At 42.8% G+C, this 19350-nt stretch overlaps 1 protein-coding gene across 6 annotated transcripts in view; it reads left to right on the top strand.

Annotated features, from left to right (window-relative positions):
* Positions 1-19350, top strand: part of PRICKLE2 (prickle planar cell polarity protein 2) — a 344499-nt gene that overhangs the window by 222860 nt on the left and 102289 nt on the right. For all 6 annotated transcript variants that reach the window (XR_003435869.1, XR_003435870.1, XM_027121311.1 and 3 more), the window contains one exon: positions 16941-17124. Coding sequence is in view for 4 of the 6 variants with exons in the window: in XM_027121311.1 (XP_026977112.1) it covers positions 16941-17124 (184 nt within the window). In the remaining 2 variants the exon portion in view is untranslated. The remainder of the gene's footprint in view (positions 1-16940; positions 17125-19350) is intronic.

The raw sequence follows: 19350 nt of genomic DNA, 5'->3' as shown, positions 1-19350 counted from the left end.
TGTTCAGAATTAAATCCCATTTTGTTTCCAATCTTGTTTTTGCAAATTTGGACAATATATCCAATCACTTTTCTGCCTTACAGAAAAGCACAGTTACCCGACTGACTGTGTCTTGTGATTGAGGATACGGCAGCCATGTAAATTATTACCCTGAACACGACTTTCCTGCAAGTGGATTGATTGTGGTTGATTGTGAACATCATCTGAGTTTGATATCTCACCGCTCACTGGACCCCAGGCTGTGATCTGGCAGGATAAACAGATGTCTGCTTTCTTCCCTCACCCCTCCTTGTTATTCCTCTAGAAGCTTCTATTTGAATGACAGAGGAAATCTGGAGTGGGGAAAAATATTCTTATTTGAATGTGTACCCATGCTTGAACCCCATTCTTAGAAATGTCCCAGTCTTAGTAGGAGTATGGCAGATACCTAGCACCTGCATCGCTAGGCCCCCATCTCCCTTGTCCATGGTGGACCTCACTGATGACACACCACACTCTTTTTGTCAAGCTCCAGCACCACTTCAGAATCCTACTCAACACAGCACTCCGGGTAGCCTGTATTCATCAGTTGTAGTTACCCTAAGAGATTTAACTTACATGTCATGTCTACCCTTGGACACTCACCTGGAAGTTGATTCTCCGTTTTTTGTTTTTTGTTTTGTTTGTTTTTTTGGCCATGCTGTGCAGCATGCGGGACCTTAGTTCCCTGACTAGGGATCAGACCTGTGTGGAGTCTGATGGAAGCGTGGAAGCGTGGAGTCTTAACCACTGGACTGCCAGGGAAGTTCTGTTCTCCTTTCAATTTAGTAAATATATATCAAACACCTATTAATTGCTTAGGCATGATGAAAAGAAATTCTGTTTTCCACTTACTCTGCATTTATTCTTCCTCCCCAAAGTGGATGACCTGCAGGCTTTTTGAAATTTTTAGTTAAGGTTTTCACAGATTTTTGTCTTTCTCTGGGATCTACATCCTGTTGTTCTGATTAATGTGGTGACCCTTCTTAAGGTTCCCATCACTTTTCATTACCGGCGATGTAGGGTCTTCATCCAGCTTCCCTACTCTGATGCTTCCAGAGGAATACCTGCTTTACAATGAACTGTTTCCTGTAGGCATCCTCTGGGCAGCTTAGCCATTGGCTGGGTGGCCAGTGCATATGCAGTGGCTGCTCTTGGCTCACAGCTGTGATGCCTTCAGCTAAAGCCCTCTCCTGACAGCTTATCTATCAAGATTCAGGAGTTCATTTAAATTACTGCCTAAGTCTCCTACTTGCATTTGAGGTCGTCATCTCAGACGTCACCTGGAGAGCCTGTAAGGACTAGAAGCTTGCCACCGACTGGGACAATGAATCCCCTCCCCTAAGCCCCTCCCCTGCTTCCTGTGCAGGTTGGGCCACCACTTAGAAACACCTAGCTCATTAGGAAGCAGGGTGAAAATGCAGAGCAAAGAATTCACACGTGCCTGGCTTCACAACAGGACCTTGAGTTCTTGCTTGAATGGCTTCTGAAAGGCAAATAGCAACCTGATCGCTGGGCTTGATTTTGGTCAGACTAGCTTGAACCTGCCTTCCGTTCACCTTGTCAGTTGGGCTGCGTAAACACCAGTGCGGTTTGCCCTTGCCATGATTAAAAATTGTTTTCAATCCTGTATCATTGAGTTTCTAAGATTCAGCATCCTAAGTGGTTGTGATGATATCGTGTGCCATTTTGAATTTTTAAAAGAAAACAGTGCAAAGAGTGAGAAATAGAGCATCTGCAAGATATAAGGCACTGTCTCTGGGCCTGTGAGGAGTAGCAGAGAAGACCTTTTACACTTAGCCAGTTCTCTAAACCAGGTATTTTTTAACTCAGGATCCACAAGCACCAAAGGACCAGCAAAGATTGACAAACTTTTTGAAATTAAACGCAGAATTTTCTGTGAATGTATGTATGTTCACCTTTTTAAGGGAGAGGATCCCGCCTTTCATCAGATTCGTAAACGTGTAAAGTCACCTGAAAGGTTAATAAGAAGTGCTAGATTGGATGGTAGATTGTTGTAAACTCATCCAGGAAACTCTCCTAAGGTTAACTTGGGACTGGAAGAAACTATCCTTTGGCCCTATAGAAATAGAAATACATCGCTGTTCTGCGAAGCTACCCAGGAAATAAGATGAAGCTCTGTGGAGCTGGAAGAAGAATTACCTGGTTCTCTTCCCTTTTATAGATGGGTAAATTGAGGGCTGTAGTCTCAGATGCCAAAGCCACAAGAGTACTTCTTCTCTGTTTCAGATACTTTTTAGTATTCACTTAACAGTTCAACAGTTTTTTGGAACATTTACTTTAGGATAAACTGGGAGTTTTCAGTCTTTCTATATTCAGGGCATTTTTTCAAATATTGGACATTTTGCAGTACACTTAGCGGAATTAAGTTACACTGCAGTTATGGCATACAGTTCTTGGTTGTTCTCAACATAAATCTTTTCTTCTCTGCCCTAACTTGCCTTTGTCTTGTTCAATCCCGGAAGAAGACAGTCTTTCTTTGGTGTGGTTTTGATGACGTACTACTGATCATATGGTTAACTCACACTGTACGTTTTGGCATCATTTTAACAGTATACATTTTTAGTAATTCCATAAAATATATATTAAAAAGCAAAAATTTTACATAGTGATTCTCTCTTCTTTGTGTGCCCATGAAGTGTTCAGCCTCTAGTTGAGAACTGCCAAGCTAGATTCTGGGCTGGGTATTAGAGATTCAAAATTTTAAAGATCTACCTACTGAATGCTTATTGTTCTAGTTACAAGGTAACCTCCTTGAGCTTTTGGAAGTTATATTATCGTGGGAAAAACATTTAATAGCTACGACAACAGGTAAAATAGTTTCTGACAGTGACAAATGTTAAGAAAAAAATTAAAGGATAATAGAGTGGAGAGTGAATGAGAAGGGAAAGTGGGGAATCTTTTTAGGGTTCTTGGTGGAGGTGCCTTTGAGTGATTACATGCATAATGAAAAATAGACCAGCTCAGAGAGCTCAGGGTAGGACGCTCCGAGCAGTAAAGCAGCCACTGCAAAGATCCTAAGAGAGGGATGGCCTTGGCGCACACACAAGCACAAAGGACCATCAAAAGGTCATTGGGGCCAAAACACGGTAGAGAAGGTGGGGAACGGGACACAATGAAATTGGAGAGACAGGAAAGGGCCAGATTAAATTGTATCTCGGAGGCCAAGGTTAGGGAGTGTGTACTTTATTCTAATTGTAGTGGGAAGCCAGTGGAGCTTTTTAAGCAGGGGGGTTGAGTGTTATCGCCATTGTTTTAAAAAACAGAACAGTTAGTAGAAAATAGATTCTGGAAAGGAATGAGTGGATACAGGGAAGAATAAGCAAGCTGTTGCCATAGCCCAGGCGGGAGGTGATGGTGAATTGGGCTAGAAGGGTAAAGGTAGAAATGGTGAGTAGAGGTCACGCATCCCACGCACCAAGGGAGTCCACAGTCTGGGCTGTTGTTCAGTTCAGCCAGAAGCACGTGGGCATTGCTACATCCTCAGGTCTGGGGGTAGGACGTGCGTCCAGGGGACATAGATCCTTCAACCATCACCTTGTCAAATCTGAATACAACAAACTCTTAAATATTTTCAGTGTCTCACTCCTGTAGACCATGTGAATTCACTTCATCCAGGGCTTCTTTCCAATAAAACATGAAACCAGGAAACGTTCTTTTCTTTCTCTGTACTTCCCTGCATCCTCTCACTGCTGCAGCATGAAGAGACTAGTCATGGCTCAGTACAAAACCACAAAAACCTTTCCATGCATCGGGCTTGAAGAAGGGAAATCAGCATCTTGCCTTTTTTGACTGTACCCGCCTCTGGGAAACCTTGAGAAATGGGTTTTGTGTGTTTCCCTGGACTTGACTGAAGCCAGGTCTCTCCTGAAAATAACATCGCTCGCTGTTGTGTCTAACTCAATATCAATTGCGGGGCCTTGCTTCCAGCCTCGGTATTTGGTAAACACCCAGTTTCTTGACACTCTTGTTTCCCAAGTCCGCTGGGGTCATCTTGAGCCTTGGCCTCGTTCACTGAGGATCATGGATTTCTGGGAAGTCTCTACCTCCAGCCCTTCAGCACGGGTATTAAAGGGCCCTGTCAAGTTTTGAAGGGTGTGACCATTGCCAGAATCCCCACAAGCCGAGCCCCTGAGGCATGCTCTCGCCAGCTGGCCCACATCCACACCAGAAATGGCTGGATTTCAGTGGTTCTCTGTGTATGGAGCTGGCCGAGTTCCCCTGGATGAAAGGCAGCCTAATATAAACTGAAAATGTTATTAATAAGCAGCCACTTAAGAATTTCCTATGACTTGCCAGTGATTTGGGGGCCTCTGTGTGAACAGGGAGAAAAGCACAACTTGTTTTACATGGATTAAGGGACCGGTGCAGTCAGTCTGACGGGGCCCCAGAAAGGCATTCAGGTGTTTGGTGAAGGGCTCTGGAATCTAGCAGATCTAGGTCTGCGTTTCCATTTTCATCCTTTCCCAGCTGTGGGATCTTGAGTACGTTTCAGAAACACTCTGAGCCTTGGTTTTCCCATCTGTAAAATGAGGGTGATATTAGTAATTTCCATCTCTTAACTGTGCTATGAGGATTAAATAAGGAATGCGGGGAAAGTGTTTAGCACAGAGCCCGGTGTACACTCCGTAAATGTCTTCTTCGAAAGGAAAGTTGGAAAAAGCATACCCTAGAAGTAGAACCAAACTGACTTCACTTTTCCTGGTTTAGGGTGAGAAAAAAGTAGATGTGGCGTTCTAGACACACCACATTTAATAGTAGCAACCAAAGCACTTGGCTTCTTTGAGCTCCCCCTTCTCCTTCTATAAAATGGCAATAATAACCCTTGTTCCTCTAACTTTGTAGAGATTTTTGGCAATTCAGAACTGAATTGAAAGTGTGTGGGCAGCTCTGAAGTACTTGATCAGTCCCAGGGTCATTAATTTAATATCCAAACCTGTCTGCCTTATTGTATCTCGGTAAGAAACCAAGATCGTTTCTGTGACCTTGAAATATTAAAAGGATGGTAAAGGGTAAGTAATCCTTTGGTAAAGATAATAATCAAATTACCTTTCTCAGTCCAGCACACCTTAAAGTATAGACTAGGTATTTCATAAAGACTTGTAGAAATGACCTGTTTGCCACCCATCTGTTTTCCATTGATCTGTTTCCATCCCAACTAGAATATATTAGTAGGGGTTAGATTGACTTCTAGAGAACCAGAACCATGACTATTTTTATTGACTTGTTTTACTTTTTGTCCCTACCCAGAGCATAGGGCCTAGTAAGCTGGCACAGAGTCAGATTTCACTACACTCAGCGTGCTGTAGATATTCAGTTATTTAATGCTAACAGCAACTCAGTGAAGTGGCAGTTAAGATTGGAACCCAAGGCACTGTGCCTCCAAGATCTAATATCTTAATCCACTGCACTATATACTGTTTTTAAGTACATAGGGGATATTTAATGCTTCAGATTTGGTCTACATGGGCTTAGCCAACTTCTTACACACAGAAGGTAGAGACTGAACAAGTACTTGGGCAGGTGGCATGGAAGAGAAAGGCAAACAAAGAGATATTTTGTGGAGTCTTCCAATTCTTGAAGTTGGGAGGTGAGGAGTGTTAGAATTCAGTGTGCAGTCATTTCCTCAGAAACTATTCCCCTGAAGGACTCATCTGGAAAGGAGGAGCTCTTGGAACATGACCTGCTCAACATCCAATGAAGCAAAAGCATACATGCCATAGAATCATGGTTAACATATGGACAAAGAGAAATGGAGGAATTGATCCGGGCATAACCATTCCATCTACCTTGGTTTCTTCTTAGGGAGGCGGTTGGTCTGACAGCAGTTCAGGAAATCAGAGCTTCTCTAGGTACCCACAGCCTTTCCTACGGATGCAGTGATGGAGGTAGCAGTGTTGCCATGGAGACACCATCAGTAGCCAAGTTCTTTTCCTTTGAGGGCTCACTCTTTCCACTCATTACGATGCTCAATTAGCTAGCTGCGTGTTTGGTAGGCAGGTTCCTCACTAGCCTGTGAACATGGTTTACAATAAAGTTAAAACTCCTTCACCTGGGTTGCACGTGTAGTCCTCCAACTGCTAGCTTGTCACCGTCTTAGACTCCTCTCAATATCTTGATGACACCTTCTCTCTCACCTCGTGCCTTTATTCAACCGTCAGGGATACTCCTTCCTTCTCTTTTTACCTAGCAGCCTCCTACTTAGCAAATTGTATGCAGTGCCCAGCCCATGGTAGGTTTTCTATTAATAACTGACCTAACAACAAAGTCACAGAACTGTTCACTTTGTTTCTTTGTTTCAAAACTTATTTTGAAAACTTGCAGTGTTATATACAGTTGACAAGAACAGCATAATGAACTTCCAGACACCCTTCTAGAAATGTCTGTGGCTGACATTTGGCACTTTTGTGCTGCTTGTTCCCTTCCTCCCTCTCTTTTTTGCATGTGCCCGCGATGCATACACATAGATTATTATTTTGGCTCAACCCTTTGAAAATAAATGACACACATAATCCTTTACCTGTATGTATTTCAGCGTCTATCTCCTAGGAACAAGGACACTCTTTTAACTAACCCCACAAGTACTCTTGACTTTGAGATTTATGCTCTAGCTCCTTGTGGCCTAGATCTTTGTGTCCCAGTCAGATAGGGGCTCCTTACTGTTTTGTTTTGTTTTAATCCCTCATAACCACCACCAGAATGCATAGTACATAGTAGATGTTCAGTGAATTATTATTTAATAAATGAAGCTGCCTTCGAACACTTGCAGTAGTACCCTCTTCCCCCTTGGCACTCACCTTTCCAGGGTACCCTGACCCATGGTTCCTCGTTCGGTAGCAGCTGTAACTCTCTGCTCTAGCCTGCCTGTCTCGTATGTGGGGTGGGCCACAGGGTCCCAGGTGTGGTCTTCACCCAGTGACTGTTGGGAATTGGGGGGTAAGTACTCCTGCCTCCTTGATTCTCCAGTGGGACAGCTCTGAGGAATGTTCTGTACCATCTCCCGAAGCTCCTCAACTGAAAGGAGTCTCAGTTGCCCAGAGCTTCAGCTGGTCATCACCTCTCCCTGTGTTAGCATCCTTCCCAGCCCTGCTTGCCTTCTCCAATTCCCTCTCAGGCCTTTTTGGGATCACCTCCCAAACTTCTTTATGTTCAGATGCCTTCCAAGGATCTGATTCTGGGGAAACCCAATCCAAGACATCATTCCTCAATTGCTGAGACATCAGACCTGGAAATCAGAGTCTGGTAAGAGATACTCAGAATATGAAAAGTCATCCAACAGGCTTATTACTTTTTAAAAGGAAATGTGTTTCCACTGCTAAAAATTCCAAGATAAATTAGTCTGAAGTAGGGCACTGTGTATGTTTCTTCACGGAAATATGAATTGACATATTAAGAGAGGAGACAACTGCCACTAAAGATGATCCTCTAGCAACTCTTGCAGTGCCTGGGAGAGAGAACCTCCTCTTGGTGCAGATGGCCGGAGCCCCTGGAGCCCGGGCGGAGGGCAGGGCGTTGGATGGGCCCGGCAGCGGGTTTTGGCTCTGTTGCTCGCACCAACCTCGTACCCAGCTGGCCCTGTCACAGTCTCCGCCCTTGAGCTTCTGTGTTTTTTAGGAAACCGTTTTTCCTTTCTCACAGAGATAGAAATCTTGCTTCCAGACATGGCAAGTGTCAAGGTTCATGCCTGGGTCCCTCATTCAGACGGAGGGTTTGCCAAAAAAGGGGAAAAACACAGTATTGTGGCTGGGGGGAGGGGGTAAAGGAGCCAGTGAGGCCGCAAATAACAGGATATGCCAACGTCTGGGTATCAAGACAGAGGAATATAGGAATCCCAAGGGGAAGGGGATTAAGGAGAAAGGAAGAGCTTTCCTACACCCATTAGGATGGCGCGGTCCCCTGAATCTCACATCGCTGCTCGGGCTTTGGGACAGGCAGTGGCTCAGCCAGTTTGGATGACAGTGATGGGGGAGGGGAGGCCACACACCACCTCCTGAGAATGACTCATGCCACAGTCCTCCCCACCTCAGAGCCTCTGCTTGCTTTCCCTCTGCCTGGAAAACTCTTGCCCTGGTCTTTCTCAGAGCTGCTTCCTACTTGGTCTTCTAGTCACAACTCACACGTCACTTCGGTGGGGAGGCCTTTCCTGTTCCATCCTCGGCCCCTCTCTTATCTCCTTGCTTGTTTCCATCATGACACTTATCACGACCTATAAATGGCAAGTTTATCTATGTGTTTACCTGACTGTTGTCTGTCTTCCTCACTTGACTTGAAGCCCCATGAGGTTAGAGATAACTGTCTGAATCACTGCTGTATGCCCAGCGTCTTCATACAGTGAGTGCCTAGTACACAGTATGTGCTCAATCGCTGTTGTCTGCCTGGGGGGTTGGTTAGATATGGATGGAAGGATGGTTGGACAGATGCAGGGAAGGATGGAAAGATGCACAGAAGAAAAGAAGGAAGATTTGGCCACTCCTTAAAACAAGGGGGTGGGAAGAACATTGGTCTTGGAGTCAGACGGCGTAGGTTCTAGTCTGTATAACTTTAGTCGAGTTGCTTATGAGTTTGTAGAACACATAGTTCATCTGCGTGAAATGGATGAAAATGACAACTTTATAGGGCTGCTGAGAATGAGTAAAGGAGATAAACTGTGAGACAAAATGACTATTATAAACCTTTTGTAAATGTAAGAAATAATATTAATATTAGAAATACAGCCGCCGTGTTCAGCCTTACCGGCCATCCTCCAGTAGCAAAGTACGTACTGGAGTCAGGGCCCTGGGGCTCAGACCTGTGGTGTGGAGCCCTTGATCCTTTGGGGACAGACTTCCGCCTCTCGCAGCATCCTCATCTCACGTGGAAGGTAGGAGCTGAAGCCCTGTGCGTGGGTCGTGTGATCATGTGACGCATGCGATTTTGGAGGGGAACAGGTAGTGTTCTTTGTGATGGTTCAGTTTTGACAATTCTGACCTATTCCTCACAGGAGTATCTCAGCGATATCTTAAAGCAGGGGGACCCCACTTCCAATTCTTACCGGCTGACTTACTCAGCACGGTGATGCCTTTTTTGGCTAAGAATACCCACTGTTTCTTTATTCAATTAGATCCAGGCAGCCTGCAGCCCAGTACAATCTCTCTTCCCTCAAAACACGTATTTACCTATTTTTTAGTTAAAAAAAAAAAAAAAAAAAAAAAAAACGCGTAAAGTGGGAAAGGTGTTCCACAGTGCGGTAAACTGAGAATAATTTTTGGCTCATTTTAGGCTGGTGCTCTGCATGTGTGTGATACGTTTCCAATAAGTCCTCATTGGAAATTTGAGGAAATGGGGCAGCAGAGCAGACTGGGGAAGCCTGGCTCCTGCCCAGCCCCTCGTAAGTCTGGCCTGCCGAGGACAGATCCTTTAGGTGGTTGGCAGTGGCATAAGTTATCACACCTCTGAGAGTCTGTGACCGATGTACAAAGACACAATTCAAAGCCAGGGCTTAGTGGTTTTAAATTATCCATGCCCCATCTCTCCCTACTTGCACAGAAAATTGAAAGTTGATAGCTGTAGAAGTCTGGTTTTCAGATGTTTTTTATCTGAGGAACCTAACTTAACTCTGTGATACCCGTAAGTGTACATTGCAATTCCAGCGTTTTTGGCATCTTCCACGCTACGTAAATAAATTCTCTGATCCTGCTACAGGGCACCAGATCAGAACAAACCCACTTATCTGCATTGAAGAATGCACATCTCCTTGCTGAGAGTGTACATGTGTGGGTAGCTCTGGCTCATGTCTTTTTATTTCGGGCCAGAGTCTTGTCCCTTGGTCCTCGCTGATGGCGTGCACGTAGAATGAAATCTGGTCTCTGGTTTCTTAACATGAGGGAAAAAGGGGACCCAGCAGCTGTTTCTGTTTAACAGTGATTATCTCTGGGATTGTGAGTGTTTGAATTATTTTTTTTCTTCTTGCTTATCTGTAATTCCTGATTCTTTTCTACATACATTGTATATTGCTTTTCTTTTTAGGATAAGGAGGTAGTAGCTTTAAATTACCATAGGAGAAAAAGGCTTCCTCTTATTAAGAATAAAAGGAGTTATTCTTTCGCCTTTAGTGAACTCCAGTCATGGAAGAATTGAAACACCTAGGACGCATTTATTATTCAGCAAAAAGCTATGGAGGCTTTTGGGTTCTTTTAGCCCTCTGTCTTTAACAAAGATGTCTTTTCCCGCACCTGATCTCAGCTGCCTGAGGCATTGCCGTATTCAGCCCAGAACTTTGCATTCCTCATCTATCACTTGATTTGTGCTGGGACTAAGCCACTCTTCAAGCAGTCTGTCCTTTGACCCTGTGCATAAAAGTGGCCTGAACCTGATCTGACCATGGACTTGGGACACAGAAGCCCATACCACAGGGGAGGTAGAAGGCAGGAGCAAAAAGCAGGCTGGCAATGAGAGACACTGTTCTAGTGGCTGGTGTGGTCCTGCTTCTCACCAGCATCTTTTCACACACATGCCCCAGAGGGACCTAGCTGAGTGACAGGTGGGCTTAGTGATATAAGAGTTTAATACATGGTAGTCCGGAGGGGTTGGCATAGATCCCCTGGAACAGTTTTAAAAATGTCCATTGTCCAGAGACCATCCAGTAATGTTGGTAGAACACGCCAGTTTTCAGACTATACTCTGACTCAGGTGCTCCCCTTCTAACTGGGAGGCTAGCTACAGAAAAATGTCCTCCAAGTGCACGTCAGAATCACCTGGAATGCTGGTGGACATGCACTTCCGGGGCCCTGTCTCAGTCCTATCAAATCAAAGTCATTGGGGCACATCACTGCTCCCTAGTCATCTCCATGTAATGTCTTAGAAACCGGATATACAATTTCCTATGACTAGAATCATCATGATCTGCAGAGTTTGATGATTAGGAATTATCTGTCTCTTAAAAGCCATCGATAGCCTCTGTTTTTCTTTCTACCATCTGTCAAATTATTGGGCACCTACTTTACGTTTTGATAATACTAGAAATGACCTTGAACTGTCCTGGGAAGTATGCTGGTTTCCAGACTTGTGTCTTTGGAACCCTTGGGAGGTTAGGACCATGAAAATGCCTGGATGTTGGGAGAAGGTTGAGCTCGAGAGAAGTTGGGCTCCGGGCCTCCTTCTGTCACATCAACTTGGGCAGCTCTCTTTTATATACTGAGTTTCCACATGGGAGTTCTTTTGCAAAAAAATATTTTCCTCTCATTAAAAAAAGAAGAAGAAGAAGAAAGAGAAGAGGGATGAAAGAGAGAAAGAAGGAAAGCGCGGAGGGGGAGGACTTAATGATGTGTTTCCAATCCTGTCCAAATCTAGAATCCTGCAGTTTTTGACTTGAACGTGTCAGCATCGTGTGACAACGGAAGACTCCTTTCTTTCCTTCATCCTATCGCTTCTCACACAAAACAAGACATTGTGGTTCAGGATTCAGTGTTATAAATAACCTGTCAACATCTCAAAGATGAGACACCCCCCTAGAGACACACCGCCCCCCAATCTATTTATAATGAATCCTTCGGAATCACGGTAGGTGAGTTAATTGGTATAAATTGTTAGTGATTTTGCAAATGCTGTGGTCACTGGTGCAGATGACCAGAGTACTTTGAGACGGTTCAAAAGAGAGCGTTCAACACCTCCCGGTATTGTGTATTTCATGGAAGAGCCACTGGTGGCTTCTGAATACGGAAGCGAATGAATTTACAGCTGCAGGTTTCGGGTGGGGGGTGGCAAGGGTTGTTGCTGGGTAGAGGGAAGAAGGGAGACGGAGGATGCAGGATCTCTGCTCTCTGAATCATGCCTTATTCCTTGGAAACCTGTCATTCACAAACCCAATTATGTACAGGTAGAATGTCACCTCTGACAGAATGAAACCAATGCAAGCTTTGTATGATTGGGTTTTTTAATGAAATCCTGCTTTACTAGCAGGTTCTATTTTCATAAATGTCTCTTTAAAAAAAAAAAAAGCCAAATCATATCTTTCCCCACGCACTCCTGAGAAGCTTTAATCAGTGTGTCGAATCAGAGAGCTGTTGGGTGTTGCCGTGTGCATTTTGCCAAGAGGGAGAGAAAGACGTGAGGACCGAGAGAAAGGCTCTCGGCTCTACCTCTGACCCCTCCACACCTTTCTGAGCATCTGGGCCTTGCGTTCCTCATTTGTAAACAGAAGTTGTTCAATTAGTCTCTCCGAAGGCTGTCATGGAAGCACTCAAAGGGTTAAAAATTCTCTGCAAATAATAATGCCTTGCCACAGAAGTGCCTGTTCATTATAAATGAGGAATGGAAGGCAGGCAGCTAGCAGGGAACATACGTACGGTCCTTGTGGTTTTGATTTACCTTTTTTTTCTTTTTCCTTTTTCTGGTTTCCTCTTTGGTTTTGATTTTTCTGAATGTGTTTGTTGTTCAGGAGTGAGAGGCTGTTCTCTGGTTGGAGTCAGGTATGCCCTCTGTAGGTTGTTATTAGGGCTCGGGGGCCAGATTGATCCTACTTTGAATCTCTGTTCTGCTGGCTATTTCAGGTGTACTTTGAACATGTTGCTTCAACTCTCTGAGCCTTTGTTCTCTGGAAAGTGGGAGTGATATTTCCTTTCTTGGATGACTGGTGTGCGAATCTGGGCTCATGCGTGTCAGGTGTAAGCAAGTCAGGTGCTGCGCGTCCTGCTCCGGTGCCTCCACGCTAATCCTGCTTGCCCTTATCCGGCTTCACCATTCTTGTTTTGCGTCGCACTTAGCATCTTTAATGTGCTATTGTATATGATCGAATGATTTGTTACGTTTGTTGCTTATTGTTTGTTTCTTCCCCTCTGAGAATATAGGTTCTACGAGGGGAGGGACCTTTATTTGTTTTCGCTGGGTATCAGTAGTGCCTAGAGCAGTACCTGGCAGATGGTAGGTACTTGGTGGTTATTTGCTGAATGACTAAAGAGGGCCCGAAGCCCTCGCCCCTTTCTCCCTCCTGTTCCGGCTTCTACTCGGTGAGACTCATTATGGATCTGGTTCTTCAATTCTGTGTTTTGCTTTCGTCTTGTCTTTGTTCCTTCTTCTGGAGCTTCGGAGTTCATTAGATTATGTCCATCCAGCGTTAAAAAGTGTGCTCTTCCCTGCCTTGCTGAATAAATGAGTTTCACTGATGAATATTCTGCAGACTGCATTTAGAAAAAAGATCTCTACATTTTATTCTAAAAGTATGACTTTCTAGTAAAAAACCATTAGTCACCAAAGAGCTTCCTGAACTTGCTTAAACACACTGAAACTTTTTTCTTCCCTTAAGTCATAAACTGACATAAAAAGTTTCGGAGGGAAAAAAAAAAACCGAAACCCTGACTGCTTCCCAAGACCCCTGACTTGTTTACAGTAGCTAATTAATTAAAGAGTTACTGTTAAAATGAGCTCAGACTATTTTTAAAAGCAATAGCCAGGGTTTGGATGAAGCTTCTCTGAGGTTGGAGATGCAAACCAGATCCAAGTGTGCATTCTGTCTGGGTATATCTTCAGTCGGATGAAAGGCAGGAAGTGGGAGAATCTGACAAGCCTCACTTGGCTGGACAAAACTGATTTTGTTTCTTTAAATGCATTTTGGTGTCAAAATTCAGGCCAAGACATTAAAAGAATAGGGACAAAAACCGACTGATCATCTCAATAGATGCAAAAAAGCATCTGACAAAATCCAACACCCTTTGTTGATAAAAACACTCAATGACTAGCATAGAAGGAAGCTTTTTCAACTTAAAAAAGGAAAGTTACCAAAAAACGCACAATTATGTAATACTTGATGGTGAAGGATTGGATACTTTCCCTTAAGGTCAGGAACAAGACAGAGAGCTCCACACTTGCCACTTCTGTTCACTGGAGGACCTAGCCAGAGCAGTAAGGCAAGATAAAGAAAAAAATCAGCATTAGATTGGAAAGGAAGGAGTGCAACGGTCTCTATTCACAGATGATGTGATCTTGTATATAGGAAATCCTAAGGAGTACACACACACACACACACACACACACACTATTTGAACTAATAAACCAGCTCAGCAAAATTGTAAGATACAAGATTAAGGTACAAAAATCATTTGTGTTTCTCTACGCCACAATCTGAAAATGTAATTATGCAAACAATTCCATTTACAATAATGTCAAAAAGAATAAAATACTTGGGAGTGAACTTAACAAAAGAAGTGCACAACTTGTACCTGAAAACCACAAAATATCATTGAAAGAAATTCGAGTAAACTGAAATAAATGGAAAGACGTTCTTTGTTCATGCATTGGAAGACTTAATATTGTTACGATAGCAATACTCTCCGAATTAAAGATTCAGTGTGATCCCTGTCAAAATCCCAGCTTGATGTTTTGCAGAAGTTGGCAAGCCAACCCTAAAATTTATATTGATAATTCAGATGTCAGGGGCCCAAAAGAGCGAAAATAATTTTTTAAAAGAAGAACAGAGACTGAGTGAACTGATGAGGATGATTATAATTTTTGTGACTTTCTGTTTGAATTTAAAAAAAAAAAAAAAGAACAGAGTTGGAGGGCTCACACTTCACAATCTCAGAACTTACTACAAAAAACTACAGTAATGAAGACAGTATGGTGCTAGCGTAAGGATACACATATAGATCAATGGAATAGAATTGAGAGCCCAGAATAAACCCTTACATTTATGATCAGTTGATTTTTGACAAAGGTCAATGCAGTTGAATGGTGCTGGGACAGTTAGATAGGCACATGAGGATGAAGTTGGACTCCTACTTCATGCCATATACAAAACGCAACTCAGAATGGGTCATAGACTCAAGTATAAGAGCTAAAACCATAAAACTCTTAGATGAAAATACACGAGTAAATCTTAACGATCTTGGGTCAAGCAACGGTTTCTTAAATATGATACCCAAAGCATAAGGAACAACAAAAAAAATTGGGCTTCCTCAAAACCAAAAACTTCGGTGTTTCAAAGGACGTCATCAAGAAAGGGAAGACAGCCCACCAGATGAGAGAAAATTTTTACAAAGCATATATCTGATAAGGACTTGTATCCAGAAAGTATATAAGGAATGCTTTCGGTTCAACAATAAAAAGACAGTTTTCAATGAACTAAAGATTTGAATAGCCGTTTCTCCAAAGAAGATATATAATAAGCACATAAAAAGATGCTTAACATCATTAGTCATTAAGGAAGTACAAATCAAAACCATTGTAAGATACCACTTCACACCCACTAGGGAACAATCAAAGAGAAAGACAGTGTCAAGTGCAGCAAGAATGTGGAGAAAATGGAGCACTCGTTCATTAACAGGTGGGAATGTAAAAAAGAGCAGATATTTTGGAAAACAGTTTGATAGTTCCTCAAAATGTTAAACGTAAAGTTACTGTATGACCCAGCAATTCCATTCCTAGGTAAATACCCAAGAGAATTGAAAACATATATCCATACAAAAAACGGCATACATAAATAAAGCACCATTATTCAAAAAAACTAAAAAGTGGAAACAATGCAGATGTCTACCAGTTGATAAATGGATAAACAAAATTTAGTTTATGGAATATTATAATGCAATAAAAGGAAATGAAAGGTTGACACACGCTTCAACATGGATTTATCTTGAAAACATCATGCTGTGTGAAAGAAGCCAGTTTCAAAAGACTGCATATAGTAAGATTCCATTTATGTGAAATTTCCAGTACAGGTAAAACTTTAGAGACAGGAAATAGATTAGTGGTTGTCAGGGCCTGGGGGGAGGGGAAGGTGGGAAGTTACTGCTAATGCACATGGAGTTTCATTTGAGGGTGAAGAAAATGTTCTAAAATTAGTGGTGATGCTTTAACATCTCTGAGAATATACTAAAAACCAATGAATTGTAGACTTTAAAATGGTGAATTTTATGGTGTGTGGATTATATCTTCACAAAGCTGTTGTCAAAAAATTCAGGCATATGGGGATTAGAATTCTGGGCTGTTTCATCAGGTTTATAAGGTGCTCCTGAAGCTAATACTGAAGGTCAGAGTACAGGTACAACAGCTTATTAAAATTATTTCCTCCTTTATTTTTTTCCTTTTTATTTTACTGGTAGAAGCTAGAAATGCTCTTGTGTTGCTGACATCAGCGTTTTTATTGCTTCATCATTTTTGTAGCCATGGAAAAGGGAACAGATGGTAATCTTAAAAGAGAAATGTTTTATTTGGGGGAGAGAATTGTTATCTTTGGCTGCTATCTTTTGAAATAATTCACATGCATGATCCTCTTGTATATTAAAAAAAAAGCTACCAATGTGGGGTAATTTGGGGTTTCTAATTAGAATTTCAAACCTACAAGTACCTTTAGTGGAGGTGGAAACGTCTTTCCCATGAGATCTTAGGGTCAGCTTTGTTTAATGGGCAAAAATATTTTTGCTCTTCTTAAAGAAAATCTCACCTGCAGTTATTTTTATAACCACTTCCTTTTCCTAAGGTCTAGAAACCTTTTATAAAAAGGGAATGTTGTCACTATTTGTTAAACCTACTGGTAATATTTCTGGTCTGCATATGTATTGTGTATATTTAATTACTCTTCCAGTCAAGGAAATTGTGGTCAAGGTCCATATCTAGTGTTCTACCTAGTAAAATAAAAGGTGTTCTGACATTTCTCTTGGGATACTGATGTAGAAGAAGAGGTTGCAGTCCATGTTTAAATACCCTTAGCGTGCTTACCTGGTGGCCTCTGATGGCTCAGGACGTTTCCAGGTACGCAGTGCCACGCCTTCTACAAAGACAGGCGTGCTGTGGAACTCTCCTTCAGATGCCAGAAGCCGGTTGCCAAGGAATGTGTTTGTGGTTTGGGATCCATGGGCTGGTGAGTGGCCGGCCAAGTGAAAAACATGGTTTCTTTTGCCTTCCTTCTCACCTCCCGTCTTTGCCGCTTGCAGGAAGATCTGCCTGCACTGCAAGTGCCCTCAGGAGGAGCACATGGTGACGGTGATGCCCCTGGCGATGGAGAAGACTGTCAGCAAACTCATGTTTGACTTCCAGAGGAACTCGACCTCGGATGACGACTCAGGCTGTGCCTTGGAGGAGTACGCCTGGGTCCCGCCGGGGCTGAAGCCTGAACAGGTACCGTTCTTGACAGGAGGGCATTTGTGGGGTTGGCTTTTACCTGTGTCTTACCCGACCTTCCTCATTCCGGTTCAGAAGGGAGAGTTGACTTTGCTGATTCAGAGAAGTGGGGCTACATGGGATGAAGATGTCTGCGGCCCCAGTGGGAAACCAGAAAGAGAAATGAAACTGAGCCTTGGGTGGGTCATGGCTAATTCATTCTGTATTGCCATTTTTAACTGTTACCAAAAGATTGTCTAGAAACATTAGATAATGAAACTTCATTTTTGGAGAGGGAAGGGACGTTCTACATTGGCCATCAATCTTAATGTTAAGATTCTTTGTAAGGAAATAAGGATTTACCTTATTCTTCCCAGTGATCTAATGCTGTGTTCAAAAGTTTGGCCTGGCTTTACAAAGAAAGACATTGACATTTCCTGAAATATTTTGGCACTGCCCACAGGCTGTAAATATTATTAACTTGGTTAGATGAACTTGGTTTCTTTCGTTTCACTGCATTTCTCTCAGTGATATACAGCTTCTGCTTTGCATTTCTTGGTACTTGGAATTTTCTCTTCCACGAGCCTCATGTTGGTTTAGAAGCCCCTCCTGTAAGCTGGATATTGTCATGGTCTTCCCTGTGCATCTCTGAGACACAGGTTTATCAGAATCTTAAGTGTGCGACCACCATATCCTTCCTCTGACACAAGAAGTTTCTTTCTCTGGAGATCTTCTCTATGCCTGACAATGTTTTGAAGCTTAAAAACCCTGAAATGTGAAGTCAGGAACTTGAGATGTGGTGATGCTTTTAGAAAAGGTTCTTTATGGTTAGGGAAGACCTAAGAATTCACCAAGAACTTAAGGATGGGACCTTGATAACATCTCTGGTTAGCCATTTCTTGTCTACGGCCATACCACCCTGAATGCACCCGATCTCGTCTTCCATTAGCCATTTCTTCCTCTTCCTTTCTTTCTGAGGTTGTAAATTAACAGATGAAATCAAGCACACAGGCAGGATTTGTTTAGCCAGCAAAGGATTGTTTAAATTTCGAATTAGTCGCTAATACTTAAAAATTACTAACACTTAAAAATTAGGAAATTTTAAAGTTTAAAATCTTACTCTTCAGGGATTTGTGTGCAGGCCATTGAGTTGAGCACTAGTACTTCTTTCCAGGAAGTGTTTAGAAAGAATGACTCTCCAGTCACCCTAGTCTCCACTAAGCCCTTTTGTGTTAATCTTCCTACACCCCACAGGCACTTCCGGTTTGTGATCTCTACTCTGATTCTTACTAGGAAGAAAATGTCTTAGAACAGAAATATTCACAGAAAATAATCTGCATGAGAATTGAAGGGACTTCTGTGTTGGGTTATCAGCAGAAAGAAAGAAGTGTGTTCTCTCTTAGTTTGTAGGTTAAGGTTATATCTTGATTTTCTTCTGTTCCAGTAAAGACTGTATTATTAAAGAGTAAGTTGAAGAAGAATGAGAGTATTTGATTGAGTTTGTCTGGAAACTCAGATGAGGTGGTGGGTGATTGAATATCTGTGTTTGACATCACGATTCTACTGGCAGTACTTGAGCAGTGAGTTTTCACACCTCGATACAGCTGTGAGCTTGTTTCGTTTTCTTGCTAACCTCATTTCCAGCAGCTTCTAAGAGACCCACGCTTCTTTTATTCACATTGCTTCCTGCTGAGTTGGGCGCTGAAATTCCAAAGTTAAGCTATTTTCAGTTCCCTGCTTAGGTAGATTCTTTTCTAAGGCCATTAAATATCATTCTATGGTGTTCATATTCAGAGAACATTTTCTACTGCCCCAAGAGAACAGGCAGTTGCAGAAGCTAAAGATCTTGGTTACATTCACCAATTCCAAAAGCAAGTGCTTATGTATTTTTGAAGGCCACTTGCCTCATCCAAAGTGAACGTCTTTGGAAAACAAAATGACTTTCTTTGATTTGTTTTGAAAGAAAATGTTTAATGCTAGGACTTCCCTGTGGGCACAGTGGTTAAGAATCCGCCTGCCACTGCAGGGGACACGGGTTCGATCCCGGGTTCGATCCCTGGTCCGGGAAGATCCCACGTGCCAGGGAGCAACTAAGCCCATGTGCCACGACTACTGAGCCTGCGCTCTAGAGTCTGTGCTCCGCAACAAGAGAAGCCCACGCACCGCAATGAAGAGTAGGTCCCACTCGCTGCAACTAGAGAAAGCCCGCGCACAGCAATGAAGACCCAACACAGCCAAAAAAAA

Source organism: Aethalodelphis obliquidens, unplaced genomic scaffold (assembly GCF_003676395.1).
Source record: "Aethalodelphis obliquidens isolate GAN/ISIS:26980383/991018 unplaced genomic scaffold, ASM367639v1 scaffold22, whole genome shotgun sequence".
Lineage (NCBI taxonomy): Eukaryota > Metazoa > Chordata > Mammalia > Artiodactyla > Delphinidae > Aethalodelphis > Aethalodelphis obliquidens.
The sequence above is the reverse complement of the archived record's forward strand: the minus strand, read 5'-3'. Positions and strand labels throughout refer to the sequence as shown.